The following is an 18,483-nucleotide window of genomic DNA, read 5'->3' as shown; positions in this document are numbered from 1 at the left end:
GTTAAATGAGGTCAGAGTTGAGAAAGGTGAATGAGATTGTAAAGGGAGAACTCTCTTTACAGTTAGAAGGGTACCAAGCCTGAGGACATGGGGGCATATCTAATATTATAAATCTCAGGGTTTGTTAGAGAGGATGGCACCTTCTCAAAAGACTTAAATGGAAGAACCGAAGTGGAAGGATAAATGTCAGAAGAGAATGATGTCAGGAGAGCCAAAGGAAGAGAGCATTCTCAAAAGAAGGATGTAGTTCCATGCCCAGTGCTCCTAATAGGTTAGATAAAAAAGAAAAAAAAAGTATGACAAGGATTAAGATAAAACTTTATTTTAAACATGGAAGTTAATCCCTCACCATCCTTATTTATCTAGTCTTACAACCCAAATTATTCCATTAAACTAAAAGAAAATTTAAAATACATATACTCACAAGGGCAGAGAAAATAGAAGAGAAGGTATCAGGAAATACTAAATTTCAACAAATTTTGAGATAAAAGTGAAAGAAGATGTAGTTAATATCATCTACATACAAAAAATACACTGTTAGCTACAATATAAAGTACCCACAAAGGGATATGAAAACTGATTTACTGCATAGACCTCCTTAGAGTCTGGGAGATAGCAAATACCAGGCAAGGAACTGAAGATACTTAGTACTGAAAATAGGAAAATTGACTCAACTACTCTCTATTTAAAGCTACATCACTATGTCCCAGACAGAAGACCAGAATATTCTTTGGCTTACTGCCAGATCATCCTGCAGTGAAACCTATCCTGCATACCAAACTTCCAATTAACTTCTTAGAGCTTCACTCTTCGATACTAAAGGACAGTCACGAATCACCAGATATTTATAGAAAACCCCTATTACAAAAGACAAAGATCAAAAGAAACAAACAGAAAAATAGAACTCAGAAATAACATAAGAAGCAGGGGACAAAGACAAAAAGTCTATAGTTAATATCTTCTGAAAGAAATGAAAACAATATTGCACCCTGAAATACAAACAGGATACTATGTAAAAATAGCCTTCAGAAAGCAACAAATAACTTTTGACAGTAAAACTATGCCATCAGATAAAAGATCATTTAGAAGATAAAGTTCAGAAAAATCTCTCAGAAAATAGAATAATAAGACAAAGACAAAGAAATTTCAAAAGAAAAAATAAATAATTGAATTACAGGATAAATCTAGGAGATAGGTCTTACATCCAGCTGATCAAGATTGAAGAAAAAGAGAAAATAAAAACAAAGAAGATAAAATTAACAATTAAATAATAATAGAAAATTTAACAGAATTAAAAGATAAGTGCTTCCAAAGTGAAAGGGTCTGTCAAGTACCCAGTACAGTGGATTAAAAAACACATCAAAGCACATTATCATGAAATTTCAAAACACTAAGAATAAGATAAAAATCCTAAAATGTTCTCATGGAAGAGAAAGGTGGGTATAAAACAGGATTTTGAATAGTAATGGAACTGGATTTTTGGGCAACAACTTTAAAAGCTGTAAAATAAAAAAGATGTCTTCAAATTTATGAAGGAAAATTACTTCTGACCTGTAAATATATATCCTGTCAAACTTTCAATTGTTTTTGGTGAAGTTAAACCATTTTCAGACATGCAAAGCTCTCAAAAATGTATCTACCTGAGATCCTTTCTCAGGAAGTTACTAGACGTTATGTTCTACTTTGGAAGTTATATTCCAATAAATCCAGAAAGAAAAAAAGACACAGGATTCAGAAAATAGAAGACATAACATGAGAAAGAAATGGAAAATTCACAGAATGATAGTGAAGAGACATTTCAGGAAAATATATATATCAGATCTAGAAAAAAAAACAGACATTCAAGATAGGAACAAGAAAATACAAACAAACATAAAAATAAACAAGAGGATTATTTCAGAGGAAAAAATGACAGATTACACTTATTTGACTATACTAAGTGGAGATAGTCAGAAAATCGAATTAATAAAAGGTACACAGAAAAATCAAGCAGAGGAAAAAATAAGGAAATTAAAAAAAATTAAAATGTGATTGAATTACAATAGTGTATAGTCATAACAAAATAAATCCTATTGATTTGAAACAAAATTTCTGTATTTTTGCTTGGTTAGAATAAAAGTGTGTTGGAATTTATTAGAAGAAAGTTAAACCAGCACATTACATGTTCGAAACCTGCAAGGGGTGGCTGAGTGGCTCAGTCAGTTAAGCGTCTGGCTCTTGATTTCGGCTCAGGTCATGATCTCATGGTTTGTGGGATTGAGCCCCACATCAGGCTCAGCACTGAGAACATGGAGTCTGCTTGGATTCTCTCTCTGCCCTTCCCCTGGTCACTGCTCAGGCTCTCTCACTCTCTCACTCTCAAAATAAGTAAACATTAAAAAAAAAAAAACAGTATTGAAAAATAAAGGAGGAAAACTATAATCAAGTTATTTAGAAATTTAGAATGAAGAAAAGCTAAAAAATTGAAAGTTATTAGATATAGGGAGTATAAATCAGGAATGGAAGCAGTTATGATTAAGAAATAGTCCAGGTAATGAGATACCAAAGTCATCAAAGGGTGAAGAGGAGTGTTCAAGAGATGGTAAATGAATGGCATGAGGAACAGAGGAAGGATGTTACTGCTAGGTAATAAGACTACCAAAGGAACAGGGGTTTTATAGGATGTGAGAAAAGTAATCATTTTTAGAGAGCAAGGGGGAAAGCAATTCCACTTTCCAGCCCTGAAGTATTTAAGGCATGAGAATGTCAGCATGCTCTACTTTTAAAGGCTTCAAGTGAACCAAGTTTTAGTTGAGACTGAGAGAGCATTCAGTGAAGAGGACAAGGCTCAATGAAGTTTCTGATCATGATATAAGGCACATTCTCCACGTGCACAGGGAATAGAGAAGAGAGAAATTGGGCCAGGGGAAAACTTTGGTACATTGTGGGGATGAGAGAAGGGATACAGAGGATGACCAACAGAGACTCCATTTTGGGGAAGTGAAAGGGAAAGAAGTCTTAGTGAACTGAGTTCCTAAAGTCTTGGTAGACAGTGGATCCTCTGACCAAATGGTTTAGGTGCAGACCTGAATATTCTTTTTCCTCTTGGTTTATAATAAAAAATTTGCAGTGGCAACAGCAGACAAGTATCAAGACATAGTCACATGGTTCAACACGATAGGGTGAGTGCAAGTCACTGGGCAACACAGGCAGGGACAATTGATTCCACATTCATCTGTGGGTCAGAGAGGCAGACAAGGGCATGGATATACCTTGAGTTAGCTCTATGACAGTACAGCTGGGTGGTTGGTGTGAGTACTAGTGACTCAAATTAAAAATCTGGGAATCTTTCAAGACCTCTCCATCCCTCCCTCCACAATCTCCCCTTCCATCTCTCATTTAATGTATCACCAACACATTGGATTCTGTTTCCAAAATGTCTTCCTAATCCGTCACTTCTCTCTATCCTTGCTTTCATTCTCATAGTCTAAGCCATCATCACTTACCTTTATAACTGTAATAACTTCAACAAACATTTACTAGGTGCCTAATATGTGTCAGATATTTACTAGATGCATTTACTGGCTGCCTAATATGTGCTAAAGCCCAGGTAGAGACATGGAAGGCACCAACTGACAATCAGGGATTTCAAGTGTCAAGTAAAATAACAGTTACAAAACTTTCTGATTCAGGTTCCTAGAAATGTAAAATGTAGGAGTTCAAGAGATAGAAAGTAATGAAGAAGAAAGGTCATTTTTTACTAAAAGGCAACCAATGGAATGGGAAAAGATATTTGCAAATGACATATCAGACAAAGGACTAGTATCCAAAATCTATAAAGATCACCAAACTCCACACCCGAAAAACAAATAACCCAGTGAAGAAATGGGCAGAAAGCATGAATAGACACTTCTCTAAAGAAGACATCCAGATGGCCAACAGGCACATGAAAAGATGCTCAACGTCGCTCCTCATTAGGGAAACACAAATCAAAACCACACTCAGATATCATCTCATGCCAGTCAGAGTGGCCAAAATGAACAAATCAGGAGACTATAGATGCTGGAGAGGATGCGGAGAAACGGGAACCCTCTTGCACTGTTGGTGGGAATGCAAACTGGTGCAGCCACTCTGGAAAACAGTGTGGAGGTTCCTCAAAAAATTAAAAATAGACCTACCCTATGACCCAGCAGTAGCACTGCTAGGAATTGACCCAAGGGATACAGGAGTACTGATGCATAGGGGCACTTGTACCCCAATGTTTATAGCAGCACTCTCAACAATAGCCAAATTATGGAAAGAGCCTAAATGTCCATCAACTGATGAATGGATAAAGAAATTGTGGTTTATATACACAATGGAGTACTACATGGCAATGAGAAAGAATGAAATATGGCCCTTTGTAGGAACGTGGATGGAACTGGAGAGTGTGATGCTAAGTGAAATAAGCCATACAGAGAAAGACAGATACCATATGGTTTCACTCTTATGTGGATCCTGAGAAACTTAACAGAAACCCATGGGGGAGGGGAAGGAAAAAAAAACAGGTTAGAGTGGGAGAGAGCCAAAGCATAAGAGACTCTTAAAAACTGAGAACAAACTGAGGGTTGATGGGGGGTGGGAGGGAGGGGAGGGTGGGTGATGGGTAGTGAGGAGGGCACCTTTTGGGATGAGCACTGGGTGTTGTATGGAAACCAATTTGACAATAAATTGCATATATTGGAAAAAAAAAAGAAAGGTCATTTTTTTAATGTTTGTAGTTGGCCTTCTACACAATACCAAAGGCAGATAACCATCTGTAAATTCTAACTCATAAACCTGTCCCCTAAATTTCATTTTATTAATTTCATAAGTTAAAACTTGGGCTGAATGTCCAACATCTCCTAAACATTTTCTACTCATTTTCTTCCAAATAGGATTTAACCTGAGCAATTTAAAAAGCAAAATTCTGGGGCACCTGGGTGACTGTTGGCTAAGTGTCCAACTTCAGCTCAGGTCATGATCTCACAGTTCGTGAGTTTGAGCCCTACATTGGACTCTGTGCCCACAGGGCAGAGCCTGCTTGGGATTCTCTCTCTCCCTCTCTCTCTCTGCCTCTCTCTCTGTCTCTCAAAATAAATAAATAAACTTAAATAAATAAAAAGCAAAATTCTATATTGTTTTTATAAACTATCACTACTTTCTAGCAATAAACTTATGCTAGTAAGTCAAATAAATGAACCAAAATTTGCATGTTTCAAGTTAGTGTTCATTTAGTATTACTCTGCAGCTGGCAAAGTGTACTGTGTCCGTGAATTCAAAGATGAGTAAGACAAGAACTTCTCCTCAGAGAACTCACCTAGTGGGGAAATAGAACATGTAATTGGGAAGAAATATGATTAGTGCTCTGAGAACTCAGAGGAAGACTGTAATCATTCTTCCTGGAGAGACATTCACGAGATAGTGACCTTTTAGTCAGAATGAGAAGTGCTTCAAGCAAATTATCCATAGCTGATGGTGGTTGGGCGGGAGGGAGGGGGGTCCTAAATATATTCATTTATTCATTCATGAATTCATTTGTTTATTCTACATTTATTATGGAATAAATTCATCTACCATATGTCAAGCATCAAGACAAATACAAAACAAATAAAACACTGTTCTACTCTCAAGAGACTTACATTCTAGAAGAATGACATGAAAGTTAATAAATTTGATAAAGTGTTATAATGGCATGTTATAAATGGCACAGGCCTGGGCAAGATTTTATGGCATTTGGCCAGTTTAATCTAGACAAAGATGTTACAGGAATTCCTGCCATGATTGTAACCTGTTTTCTCCCAGTGAAATCATAGGATTCATAAAGCTAGGTTCTCATTCTGAAGCAAATAACCAATCTAACTCTAATCTGTAGTTCCAGTACAATAGAAGCTTCATGAAAACAGGGACTTTGTTCAATTTATCACTCTATCCCACTAACCACATCAATGCCTGGAACATAGTGGTTATTTAATAAATGTATGTTCACTAATGGAATGAATTTGTGGGTAAAAAAGAGGTTATCATAAACCTTAGGAATGAAACTTGAATATTTTGGTGGAAATGGAAAAAATATAGTTTTTTTCAACAAATTACAGATGTTTGTGTTCTGTAGTGTAATATGCGTAAAATTAAAAAATACTGATTCGTGTGTCAAATGAGAATGTAAGTATGGTGATTGCATTGTACAGAGTCAGGATTGTGTTCTGACTAGATTCTGCCATTCCAAAGCTGTGTGATGTTGGGAAATCTCTTAACTTCTGTGAATTCCATCTCTTTGTCGTTAAATGGGAATAAAACCTATAGCTTACATACCATACAGGGCTGTTCAAGTGTTAATAACATAATGCGCACTTTCTATATAAATTTTAAAGCATCACATAATTATGAAATTTATACTAAAAGTAAATTTCTAAGGTTTTAAATATTACAGGAATTCCCTTCAAAGGTAGACAACTAAGCAGATTGTTTTTCTCTTTTTCTCTAGTGCAGTGCCTGGAGATGACCACCAAACGGAAAATCATCGGCCGACTGGTGCCGTGCCGATGTTTCCGAGGTGAAGAAGAAATCATCTCAGTTTTAGACTACTCCCACTGCAGCCTTCAGCAGGTGCCAAAGGAGGTCTTTAACTTTGAGCGGACATTAGAGGAGCTTTATCTAGATGCCAATCAAATTGAAGAACTACCTAAGGTAATTTTTGACAAAACCTAAAGTATATATACTGTAAATGAGTATTTCATAATTTCAAAGACTTTACTAATGATGTTAGCTATAGCCTTCTATCTGGAAAATTGACAAATTGTTCAAACTGATATAACTTTCCCCAATATTCTTTTTACCTTTTAATACTACTCCATTTGTCATTTCACATGATATTCTTATAACCAATTGAACTCCATGGAAATCATCATTTTATGAATTAGGCATTTAGATCAATATTGGTGCACTGAAATCAATAGTTAGGTTTGGAAAAGAAAGGAAAACCATGACACTCCATTCTAGAACTATAATTTATATGTTGTACATTAAGGTAACATTGTTTTAAAACTTTGAATTGTATGTTCTAAGTCTAGGAAATACTTTTACACACACACACACACACACACACACACACTACTATTATGAAAACCAGCTGTTGTTTCCGGAATTTTGAATCTTTGATTATTATAGACATTACTGGATTTATATGACATACAAGTATAAGCACAGTGTAGCTAAAAATTTTAACTAATATCAAACTTTGTGCACACACACATACATACACATTGCCATTATGACATTATGCTATGCAAAGAAAATGTCCTTGTTCTCTACCGCAGAAAAGATTGGATGATAAGAGAGTAGCTAACGCAGACCAAAACCGCACAGCAGAGAGTTTCAAAATCTAAATCATTGTATATTAATGATCATCTAAATAAGTGACTCATATTAAGTAGTTGGTATGGCATTTATCTGTGAAGGATTTACACCATGGCTCAAAGGGAAACAAAAAAATGTCTTGCAATACATTTCCATTGCTTATGCTTAAAAAATGCATATTAAATACCTAGAAACCAGAAAAAGAACCTTCCATAATAAAAGCTTCATTATCAAATTCTGAGAATAATATGCTGATCAAAACAAATTATGATTAGTTGTTTCCACTTAGGATTATGAATTATGGTGTTTATATAATACTTCAGAGACAGGAACTATTTAATGTGTACTTCAAAACCAAAATACTTCATTTTTGACAATCAAAGTATATAGTGTCGTCTTGGATCTTTGGTCAGGAGGTGTGGGTCAGTCCTAAAGGAAGTTTTAACTATATAGATTAGCATGTACATGCACATCAAATAGAGACTGGCATGAGCTGAGCTTTTTCTCCCAAAGAATATGAACTTCTTGAGAACAGAGATGGCACCTTATTCATCTTTGCCTCCCTGTACAGGAACATGCATGGTGACTTTCACATAATGGATATTCAATCTCTTTGTTGTTGCCGCTAGGTAAAACAATGCAGAGAACTTCGTGTATTACAGAACTTGATTAGCAAAACTGTGTAAGGTTTAAATGATTCATAAATGTGACATTTAGCTTGAATTTAGAAAAACAAGTACAAGTGTTTTTTTAGAGTGGGCTAATATAAGATTGCCAGATTAAGTAAAGGACATCCCATGAAATTTGAATTTTTAACTAAAAATCAGAAAATTTGTGGTATAATTATGCTCTAAATAGTGCATTTGATATACTAAAAAAAAGAGTTATTTATCTTGGCATCCTGTATTTTTGTTTGTTAAATCTTGACACCCCTAAGCCAACTAGTTATTTAAAATCATTTTCTAGATCCATGCAACAGTTTCCATAAGACAAATAGTAAAAGCATGGTTTACTTTTTTTAAGTTTATTTATTTATTTTGAGAAGGGGTGGGGGGGAGGGACAGGCAGAGAGAAAGAGGGAGAGAGAGAATCCCAAGCAGGCTCCAGGGCTTGAACTCACAAACCGTGAGATCATGACCTGAGCTGAAGTCAGATGTTTCTCCTACTGAGCCACCCAGGTGCCCCAAAACATGGTTTATTAATCAAGCAAGTTTTTATTTAGTGTCTATTCTTATTACACAGTGTTTGAGGCTATAGGGGGATACAAGAGACATAAATCTCAATCCTTACTCTTAAGGATCTAACAACCTAATTACAGAGAAAACTGAAGCATTAGAAGCAAAAGCATGATAGCGTGTAATCAGAGCCAAGGAGCCAAATACCGTGGTAGAGGAGTTTCATCCTTGCAGGTGAAGTGAGAGGGCTTGACCAAAAGGTATAGATGCAAAAATTGAGATGGTATATATGGAGAGGGAGACGAGAGTAACAGCAGAACTGTGATGAGTCTAGAGCTGCAGTTACATGTGAGGGAGTGTCAACAATATGTAGGTAGAAGAGAGAGAGCAGGGAAGACCCAGATTAGGAAAGGTGTTGAGAGTTGCACAGCATTGTTTGACTTGATGCATTAAGCAGATAATGTCATTAGAGAGCTTACATATCAAGTAAGTAACTAGGAGCCTAAGTGAGCTTGGATTAACAATACATATAAATTGGGTGGCTAAATTGATTAAGTGTCTGGCTTTTGATTTTGACTCAGGTCATGATCTTACAGTTCATGAGTTCGAGCCCCACATTGGGCTCTGCAGCCAATGGTGCAGAGCCTGCTTGGGATTCTCTCTCTCTTTCCCTCTGTCTCTGCCACTTACCCTCTTGTGCTCTTTCTCTCTCAAGATAAATAAATAAACAAAAGATAATAATACAAGTGAACCAAAGACTCAATGTAATTTCCCAGTGTATTGAATTGAGGAAAAATTGTTGGTATGCTTTATATATTTCAAATATTTTTCACATAATCTCTCAAGGTTTCTTTGAGTTTCCAAATTCAAAGTTGTTGCTAAAACAGTCCTGTGTTACTTTCTTCTAATGTATTTGATATTGAGATATGTTCTAAATTATCTGACATTGAGATATGATCATAATAGTACATGGATATATTTGTGCATATTAGAAAAATAAGAAGTTAAGAAATAAAAACTCTCTCTTTCTGAGAAGAGCAAGAAAGTCCTTATTTGTTCTTAGGTCTCATTGGCCTTAACTGTGTTACATGTTCATTGCTGATCCAATCCCTTTGCTGTGAAATCCACTATGGCAAGAAAAATGAGATTACTTTGATTGAGTTAAACAATGATGAGCCACCTCTGTGGATTTGTGATTGCCGGCTGAAACACAAAGCAAAAAGGGAAGGGATGCAAGGACTCTAGGGAGATTACCACAATGCACACTTCAAACAAAATGTTATGCAGTCATTGCTTCGTGAGGAAAAGTTGCTGTTAATCAGACAATTTACAAAGTTTTTAAGGATTTGTAAACAAAGTATTGACTCTCTAGGGAGTTTAATCTTCAAAGTTAAATGAAATGAAACCCTATTTGTCTGCCATCTTATTTTATTGTTTTCTTTGTGTTTCCTTGGCATTGTTACCATGGCGACTTTAAATTTGTTGAGTAAATGAGAGCTATTTGTATTTTTAATTTTACATTATGGTAAGAATTACCTTTTGCAAATGTTTTAATTTTTTTTTTCTTTCTGATATTTTATACTGAGAATTTTCTAGCTGGCCAAGAATTTCTATTGTAAGATGTTATACAACAGGTATAGAACAGTGTCAATGTTAATGACATTAGAAAAAGGTATGTCAAAACTGTCAGAAAAGATGCAAAAATAGAAGTGAAAGAACAGGAAGTTTTTTGATTAAGAATAGTTCAATCTGTGTTACTTAATTTTCTGTAGTAAAAGGTAAAAATACAAAGTGACATGTCTTTCACACAGTGATAGAAAACCCACACAGCTTATAATTTAGTACTGTTTTGCTTTCTATTTTGAACCAGGAACTTAAAATTATAGACAGAGTGATAGACCATAACAGGTGTATATTATATACAAAGTAGTATGGGAAGGCAAAAGTAAAAAAAAAAAAAAAACAATAAGGAGAAAAACTGCTGAGAAACTTCTTGAAACTGAAGGAGAACTCTAAAAAAGAGAAAAGAAATAATTTTAGAAAAGTTAATATGTGACCAAAATTGAAAGATATAGAGAGTGATTTTGGTAGGTGAGGTCAATTTAACCATATATAAAAGAGGATGGAACTAAATCTGAAGCACCCTACCTACAAAATTTTCTTCATATTAAAACTTAACAACCTACTCTTGAAATATTTTACAGGTTAAGAACCTGACCTTTGGACCCAGACAAACCTGGGATTAGATCGTAGCACTGCTTTTTGGTTGAGAAGATATTTTATTTTCTGGGAGTCTCAGTTTCATCTTTAGCAAAACTGGGAAAATAATAGAGGTTACTAGCAGTGAGATAGATGACAGATAACAGGTAGATAAATAGATGAGTATTGGTGAGATAATGTATGTGGAACACCTTGAATAGAAAAATATTCAATAATCGGTATTCATTATTCTCCTCTCACAGATGAAAGAAAATTCCCATGTTAATTACCCTGAGTAAAAGAAAAGTAAGATTTTGTAACATCTCAAGGTAGTTCTGGGCATTGGCTCTCTAACAAAAACTGTTGTGGCATGACTTTATCTCTGCCTGAAAGTTCCAAAGACAGCTTCTAGGAAAACAATTCCCTGACTACAATGGGTGATAGGTTTTTGACTCTACCAGCTGCACCAGCAGGTTTGTGATAGCATCACTGTTTTCCCAGAAAATTTCTTTGATTCACAGAATCACAATGTTGTATTATTTTTAAGTAGGAGCAACCTTGGAGATTATTTTATTTAGCCCTCAATTATTACTAATAAGCAAATCCAGGCCAGGAAAGTTAATTAACTTCTCTTAGCCCACATAGGATGTTAGATTCCTGTCGAAAACTATTACCAAATACGGTGTATTCATTAGGGTAGAATAGGTTATGCTGCAGCAACAACAAGTCAAAAGTTCAGTACACAAATGAACAAAAGTTTTTCTCGGTGTCCAGTGAGTGTTGGAAGGAAGCACTGCCCTTTAGGTATCCACAGTCAACTAGTCTAACTTTCCACCCAGTGCAGAAATGTTAACTTTTTGTTGCTCTTGCAACACTCATCCAACCTCTTCATGAACATTTCTATTAGTGAAAGAAATCATTAAATTAAGAAGCAAATTAGTGTATTATTAGAAAGTTCTGGTTATTAGAATGTTCAACAATATGTTAATGATGTTTACCCATATTCATCCATCTAAAACTGGGTGAGGTACTTGGTGTGATACAAAGATTATTAAGGCATGCCTTCTCTGGACAAGGAACTATGCTTGAGCCTTCAAATATTTGAAAGGCATTCATATGCTTTGCCTTAGAGTTCTATTTTTCCAAGGCAAGTTTCCAAATTTCTTTGACATTTTTCAAAGACATGCTTTCTAAATGCTTCACCATCTTGGTTGCAATATTCTGGACACATTCTAATTATTAGCTTGGCTTTAGACATTGATACATCAATTAAAAAAATATCTGTCTGTGTGGAAATATTCCACAGAGGAATAAACAAAATGTGAAAGAACTCAGGAGAGAGGTCAGAGTTGGAGATGGATTTAAGAGTCATCTACCTAGAGTTGAGAATTAGAACCAGAAGACAAGATCATGTCCCTGATTGCTGAGAAACAAATAATTAAAAGTTTAAAAACAAAATGATAGTATAAAACTACCAGAGGACTTGCCTAGAACTTAACCTCGGTTTCCCCCCAGTAGTCATGGCAACTGTATGTACAAGGATAAAATAAGGAAATTTTATTATGCTCATGTAGGTAAAAATAAATAAATAAATAAAAATAAAAAAATAAAAACCTCCATGGGTAAGAGGAATATGACATCTGAATTAATCTTGATCTAGGTTTCTATAGCTTACAAAAAACTATTGGTTCATAATGAATAGAAGATAAGGATAGTCCTAATTGTGTAGTACTATCAAAACTAATTCTGGAAATTTCCAGTCTTCCAAGACATTTGAAATTGAAGGTCATGAGCATTTTACTTAGAAAATATGAGATTTAAATATGAGAAAGGATAGGTTCTAGCTTTCTATCAAAATGCCATAAAACATTCAGAAGGTCACAAAACAGTTATCATCATACAACATTTAATGATACAACTATTATAAAATAATTAGTAAGAAGACCAAAGAAACAAATATTCATTTGAATATTAAACTTTACATTCTTAAACCTTGCTGATTATCTGGAGGCATATTGACAATGTCTCCATGCGGCCTCTGTTTCCCCAGCCTGACCCACATCAGTTGATTCCTCACTTCTGGATTTCAAAATCCAGCAAAGCATGGCAACTGACATTCTCTTTCTTGCTAAATAAACATTTTAAAGTCTCATACAAGACTTTTATTATTTTACTGTAAACGAATGCTTTCACAGCCAAAGTGGAAAACATTCATAAACACAGAATAAATGGCATTCTTTCACAAGAAAAGGTAGGCAGTAAACCTACACTCTTAAAAAAAAGCAGTTTTATTGAGATATAATTTACATACCTATCAAATTCGCCCTCCCAAAATATACAATTTAGTGCTTTTATTATATTCGCAGAATTGTAATACCATCACCACTGTCTAATCCTAGAAAATATTAATCATCCCCTCAAAACGCACTCTACCTGTTAGCAGTCACTCCTCATTCTTTGCTTCCTCTAGTCCCTAGAAATTTCTTTATGGTTGTGCCTATTTTGGACATCTCATCTAAGTGTAATCACACAACATAGGGCCTTTTGTGACTGGCTTTTTTCGCTGAGCATAATGTTTTCTAGTTTCATTGACCTTGTAGCATGTACCAGTACTTCATCCTTTTTTATTGCCAAATAGTATCCCTTTGCATGGATATACCACATACCACTTTTAAAAATAAGATATGACACTTTGTGAAATGCAGGCAAATTGCTAAGTGTTATTTTTCTGTAATCTAAGTGTGTAATTATTTTCCCAATACAAATACATCAGTTTTGAGCTTTATAATCCATAGTATACATGAAGGTGAGCTCCAGTATCCAACTACCTCAGTATTTTGTTTTCAATGAAGCAGTTGCTTAAATTCAAGTTCCCAAAGGTATATAATAAAAATGAAAGTAAGCTCTTAACAATATACATCTAATATACAGTATTGTCAGTAAGGTGACAGATCCTAGAAAAAATGCCCACATATCTATCAGTTGCTTCTCCAGGGAAACAGACAGATGCTTGGGAGCCAGGGACCAGGCAAGGGCTACATTAAAAAACATTGTTTGGTGGGGGTGCCTGGGCGACTCAGTCAGTTGAACCTCTGACTTAGGCTCAGGTCATGATCTCACAGTAGGAGAGGTGGAGCCCCACATGGGCTGAGTGTTGACAGCACAGAGCCTGCTTTGGATCCTCTGTCTCCCTCTCTCTCTGCCTCTCCCCAGCTCTCTCTCTCTCTCTCTTTCTCTCTCTCTCTTTCTCTCTCTTTCTCAAAAATAAAGAAACATTAAAAAATGTTTCTTAATAATAAAAAAAATAATAATTACAAAAAAAACATTGCTTGCTGCCCACTGCTCCACGTTGGTCACTCACGCAGGGCTGTGCAGCTGAAACATTGATCCTACAACCTGAAGCAGTCAGGAATTTATCAAAGAGGAATATTTTAGACGGATGGAAATTTTGTCATGGCGTGGCTCCAGTCACTGGGCCATGAATAGCAAAAATCCTCACTGACTCTACAGAAAATAAACAAGCAACAAAAATGCTCCTGAATTGTGCCAGCAGCCAGCAGGTAAAATAGAGCTCAAAGTTAATGACCGGCAAATGAGCTATGACAACTGTGTTGGAGCTGTTTGTCCTGAGCCTGCACGTTAAAGCCAAGGAGCCCTCTGCTTAGAGACACGGCCCCTGCTCCTCCCTTTGCCAGCATTCCACATGGCCTGTGCCTTCATTTCCTTCAGGTCTGTGTTCAGACATCACCTTACCAAAGAAGTTTTGACCTTCTATGAAATAACAACACCTGCCACCACTACCACCACCACTTGATCCTTCCAACAAAATTTAAGACTTAGTTACATCTCTCGAGTTTTTGTACATTTCAGTTGTGTTAACCAGTATTAAGATACTGCCTAAATACTTAATCATCGTAATAAAACATCAGCATAGATAGCTTCCTCTGATATGTCTGTTAGTTTAGACATAAAATAGTTATTGCTACAACTACTAGTTGTTAGTTATTTTATCAAAGAGTATGACCTTTGATGGTGGCCAGAGGTGAGGAAGGACAGGAAAAATTAGAGCATATCAACCTAGGACACAGAAAATAAAACTCATTTAATGGTGGTTTGTTTGTTTAATTTTTGATGCTGATTCTGGGAGTTGAAATGAGTTACGGTAATTTTTGTGGCTTCTCCATAATTCACGACCTAATACCCCGCAGTCTCCATTTTTTGTTTTACTCTCACAACTCTAGGGTTGTGCCTATTTCGGACATCTCATCTAAGTGTAATTATACAACATAGGGCCTTTGGTGACTGGCTTTTTTTTCACTGAGCATAATGTTTTCCATTATGTACTTTAACCATATAAAGTAAATCTGTCACAATATTTTCTCAAATTAAGGAAGATTAAGGAATGTGTTCTCTGACTCTAAAACAGTCCACAGAGGGATGTCATGGCGTGCACTTTCACATATATGGGGATGGAGGAGGAATAAATCCTCTAAACTTAATTTCTTTCAAACTTAATGTTTTGTGATTCACTCAGTTGAAATTCCTTTTAAATAGATAACAATGATAAGCAATAGAAGAAAGTGTTCTGACAAACAGAATAGTGACTGTAATCACCGGTTATTATCACATAATAATGGAACAATGTAAAGAAGTCTAGAGAAAGCGGGCCTAGGTTTAAACACAAGTTCTGATACTAGTTAGCTATGTACCTTCAGACATATTATTTAACCCCTTTGAACCGTAGCTTCTTCATTCCCAGCAGGTACAAACAAATTTGTTCTTGTTCATTTCTGAGGAGTGTGGTGAGGATCCAATAACATAAAGTATCTGAAAGCTCTATGAGAACAGTAAAATGAAAAATAACTCTTGAGTAAACAGAAATGACTTAGTGTGGTAAGAAAGGGCACATATTTGATAAAGTTGATTTTTTCATTAATAGAAATTTAGACAAATCCAGTGGCACAATCACACACGAAAAATTTAATTGGTAAACAAATGACAGAGATTTTCTTTGAATATGGATTTATAGTTGTCTCAGTTTTTTTTGTTTTTGTTTTTGTTTTTTGAATTATAGGCCACAAAACCAACTGTCCAGTTTAGGTAAAGATGAACATTTATTGGAAATATATCAGGGGCTCATTAACTTAATAGGAGCCTGGAGAACTTTACCTGGGAACAGGATAAGAACCAAGAGAGCTCTGGATTGCTGCACAGAATCCGCAGCACGGTAGCAGCATGGGTCGCGCACTGCTGCTCTTGTGAGGAACCCAACCTCCAAACACCCCCGTGTAATCATGATGCTTGTCCAAGATACTAATTCCACATTCCTCCCCAAGTAATATACAAAGAGAGATGCCCTTGAAAGGAAGGTCAAGGTTCTAATGGAAAAAGAGGAGAGTGGATGCTGGACAAGCAAAAAAACAGTGTCCTCCAATGTTTTACGTATCATATATCTTCAATTTAATTGATTCTTTTTTTCTTTTTATTCACTGATATTTGCTAACCAGGATTCAGCAGTCTGAGGGCATGTTTTCCTGAGGCCTTTGAAATCAAGGGCACTTGCTTATGTTGTGAGAAATCTAATGAGATCAAAGGAGCCACAGAAGAAATATTTTAGGGCATACAAATTTCAAAATGCTAGTTCATGATTCTAACTTTAGTTTATCAAAACTTGGATGATAATTGATCCTTTTTTCTTCTACTCCAAGGAATCTTTCAAAATGGAAGGCACTACTTGTATGACTATAGTTGCTGATTAAACAATTGTCATGATTGAGAAATATGAAAAGCCTTGCCCTAGATAAACATGGCCTAAATTTACAAATGGCGAACATGAAAACTACCACTTGTTGAATAAAGTTGCCTCAGTTTTTGAACTGCACATTAACAAATAATTCCTTAAGTATTTATCTTTCAGACACAAAGAATTATCCATAACCTTGGCATTTTACATGAATAAATAGCCTCACATATATCTATGGAGGGTTCTTCTAAGATCCTGGGTTTAAATAAAAGGGGGGGAGAAAGACCTTTTTAATTCTATCACTCCCTCAAAGTTATTCATGGTGCATCACTCCCTCCTCCAGTGCCAGAGGTATGGAATTTATCTGAATATATAAAACCACCTCCAGAATGACACTTTCACATGAGTGATGCATACATAATCAAAATTTGACTTTGTTTAATCTCTTGCCTGAAGCATCTTTCTCCAAATATGTTAGTTTATTACAATTATTTTGGCATTCAAATGTGTACCTTTTTTTTCAGTAAATAAAGATGTAGATGGCTTCTGTAGAGATGAAGAAAAAATTTGTAAAAAACATAGTTTATATGTGGAAGATTTTAGATCATTGTTATCATACTCTGCTTTCTATTTTTGTTTAAAATATTTTGCTGTTTGAATGTTTATAGTATCAATTTCTCTTATTTATGTATCAGTGAGAAACTAGGGCATCCATAGTAGCCCAGTCATTTTTTGAACTGTTTCACAATCTTCCAACTGAAGTCTTACTTATCCTATCATTTATTTCTTACCTTTACCCAATATCAAATCTTGTTGAAATCTGATTAAGCAACCCATTTGCTTACTTTTACTGCCAATATTTTTGGAAATGGTATAAAAAACACATTTTAGGCAAAATATATTCATTGATTTGTTAATTCATCCAGCAAACATTTCTTGAGTACCAATTATGTATATAGACTAGGTACCAGAGATACATTATTGAGCAAGACCTACAAGTTCTGATTTTCACAAAATCTACATTGCTGCAAAAAGAGAATGCAAGTGATTTTTAAAAGAAAATGTTAGGTAACAGTGAGTGCCATGATGGAAATAAAGCAGAGGAATTACGTTGTGTTTTGGGTGACAGAGAAGAGTCAACTATGCAGTTCTGACAAGAGCATTCCAGGCAGAAGGAATACTGTAAGGCAAGAATGAATGTAGCATGTTCAATGAACAGAAAGAAGGTGGAGGTGTATTGAGTAAGGGGAAGAGGGGTACAAGATGTAGGAGGAGAGGTAGGTACTTAGTGAGGCTAAATAATGCAAGGTCAAGTAAGCCAGGGAAGAACTTCAGATTTTATATTTTAAGTGAGATGAGGGGCCACTGATGGATTTTAAGGAAAACAGGTGATGTGAAATAATGTATATTTTAAAAAATAACACTCTGGCTGAAGTGTGGGAATACATTGTGACTAGTGGAGAGTGAAGGTGAGGAGATTAGAGGCTATGGTAGTTATTCGGGTGAGAAGTTAGTAGCTTCAAGTAGTTTGATAGAAGTGAAGAAAAAGAGAAACATTTCAAACTAAGTTTTGTAGGTAAAGTAATAGGATTTGCTAAGGGTGTGGATTTGAGAGATAAGAGATAAGGACCTGCTGAGAGATTTAGAAAGAGAACAAGGAGAGAAAGGACTGCTGTGGGTATAGGAGGAGGAAATCAGGTATTGTCTTAAAAGCTAGAAAAGAACAGAAAGTGATCTAAGAAGAGGGAGTGGCAAACCAAGAGATTGACTAAAATGACAGAGGAGGGACCATTGTATTTGCTAATGTGGAAGTAATTAGTGACCCTGATACGAGGAGTAGCATGGAAACCCAGTGAAGTAGATTGAAAAGAAAATGGAGATACATATCTTTCTTAAAAGGTTATACTGTGAGGAAAGGCTGAGAAATGAGACAAACTAGAGAGAAGTTTGAGGTCAGGATAAGTATTTTGTTTGTTTTAAGATCAATGACATTAGAGCACATTTGTACAC

The 18,483-nt window shown here is 35.5% G+C and overlaps 1 protein-coding gene across 2 annotated transcripts in view; it reads left to right on the top strand.

Annotated features, from left to right (window-relative positions):
* LRRC7 (leucine rich repeat containing 7) overlaps positions 1-18,483 on the top strand; it is a 448,351-nt gene that overhangs the window by 85,941 nt on the left and 343,927 nt on the right. For both annotated transcript variants that reach the window (XM_047084407.1, XM_047084406.1), the window contains exon 2: positions 6,485-6,687. In XM_047084407.1, the coding sequence (XP_046940363.1) occupies positions 6,485-6,687 (203 nt within the window). The remainder of the gene's footprint in view (positions 1-6,484; positions 6,688-18,483) is intronic.

The sequence above is a fragment of the Lynx rufus genome, unplaced genomic scaffold (genome assembly GCF_022079265.1).
Source record: "Lynx rufus isolate CCGP_SWC_20201006 ecotype Redwood Valley unplaced genomic scaffold, mLynRuf1.p SCAF_2, whole genome shotgun sequence".
Lineage (NCBI taxonomy): Eukaryota > Metazoa > Chordata > Mammalia > Carnivora > Felidae > Lynx > Lynx rufus.
Note: the sequence above shows the minus strand (reverse complement) of the source record. Positions and strands in the feature narration are given on the sequence as shown.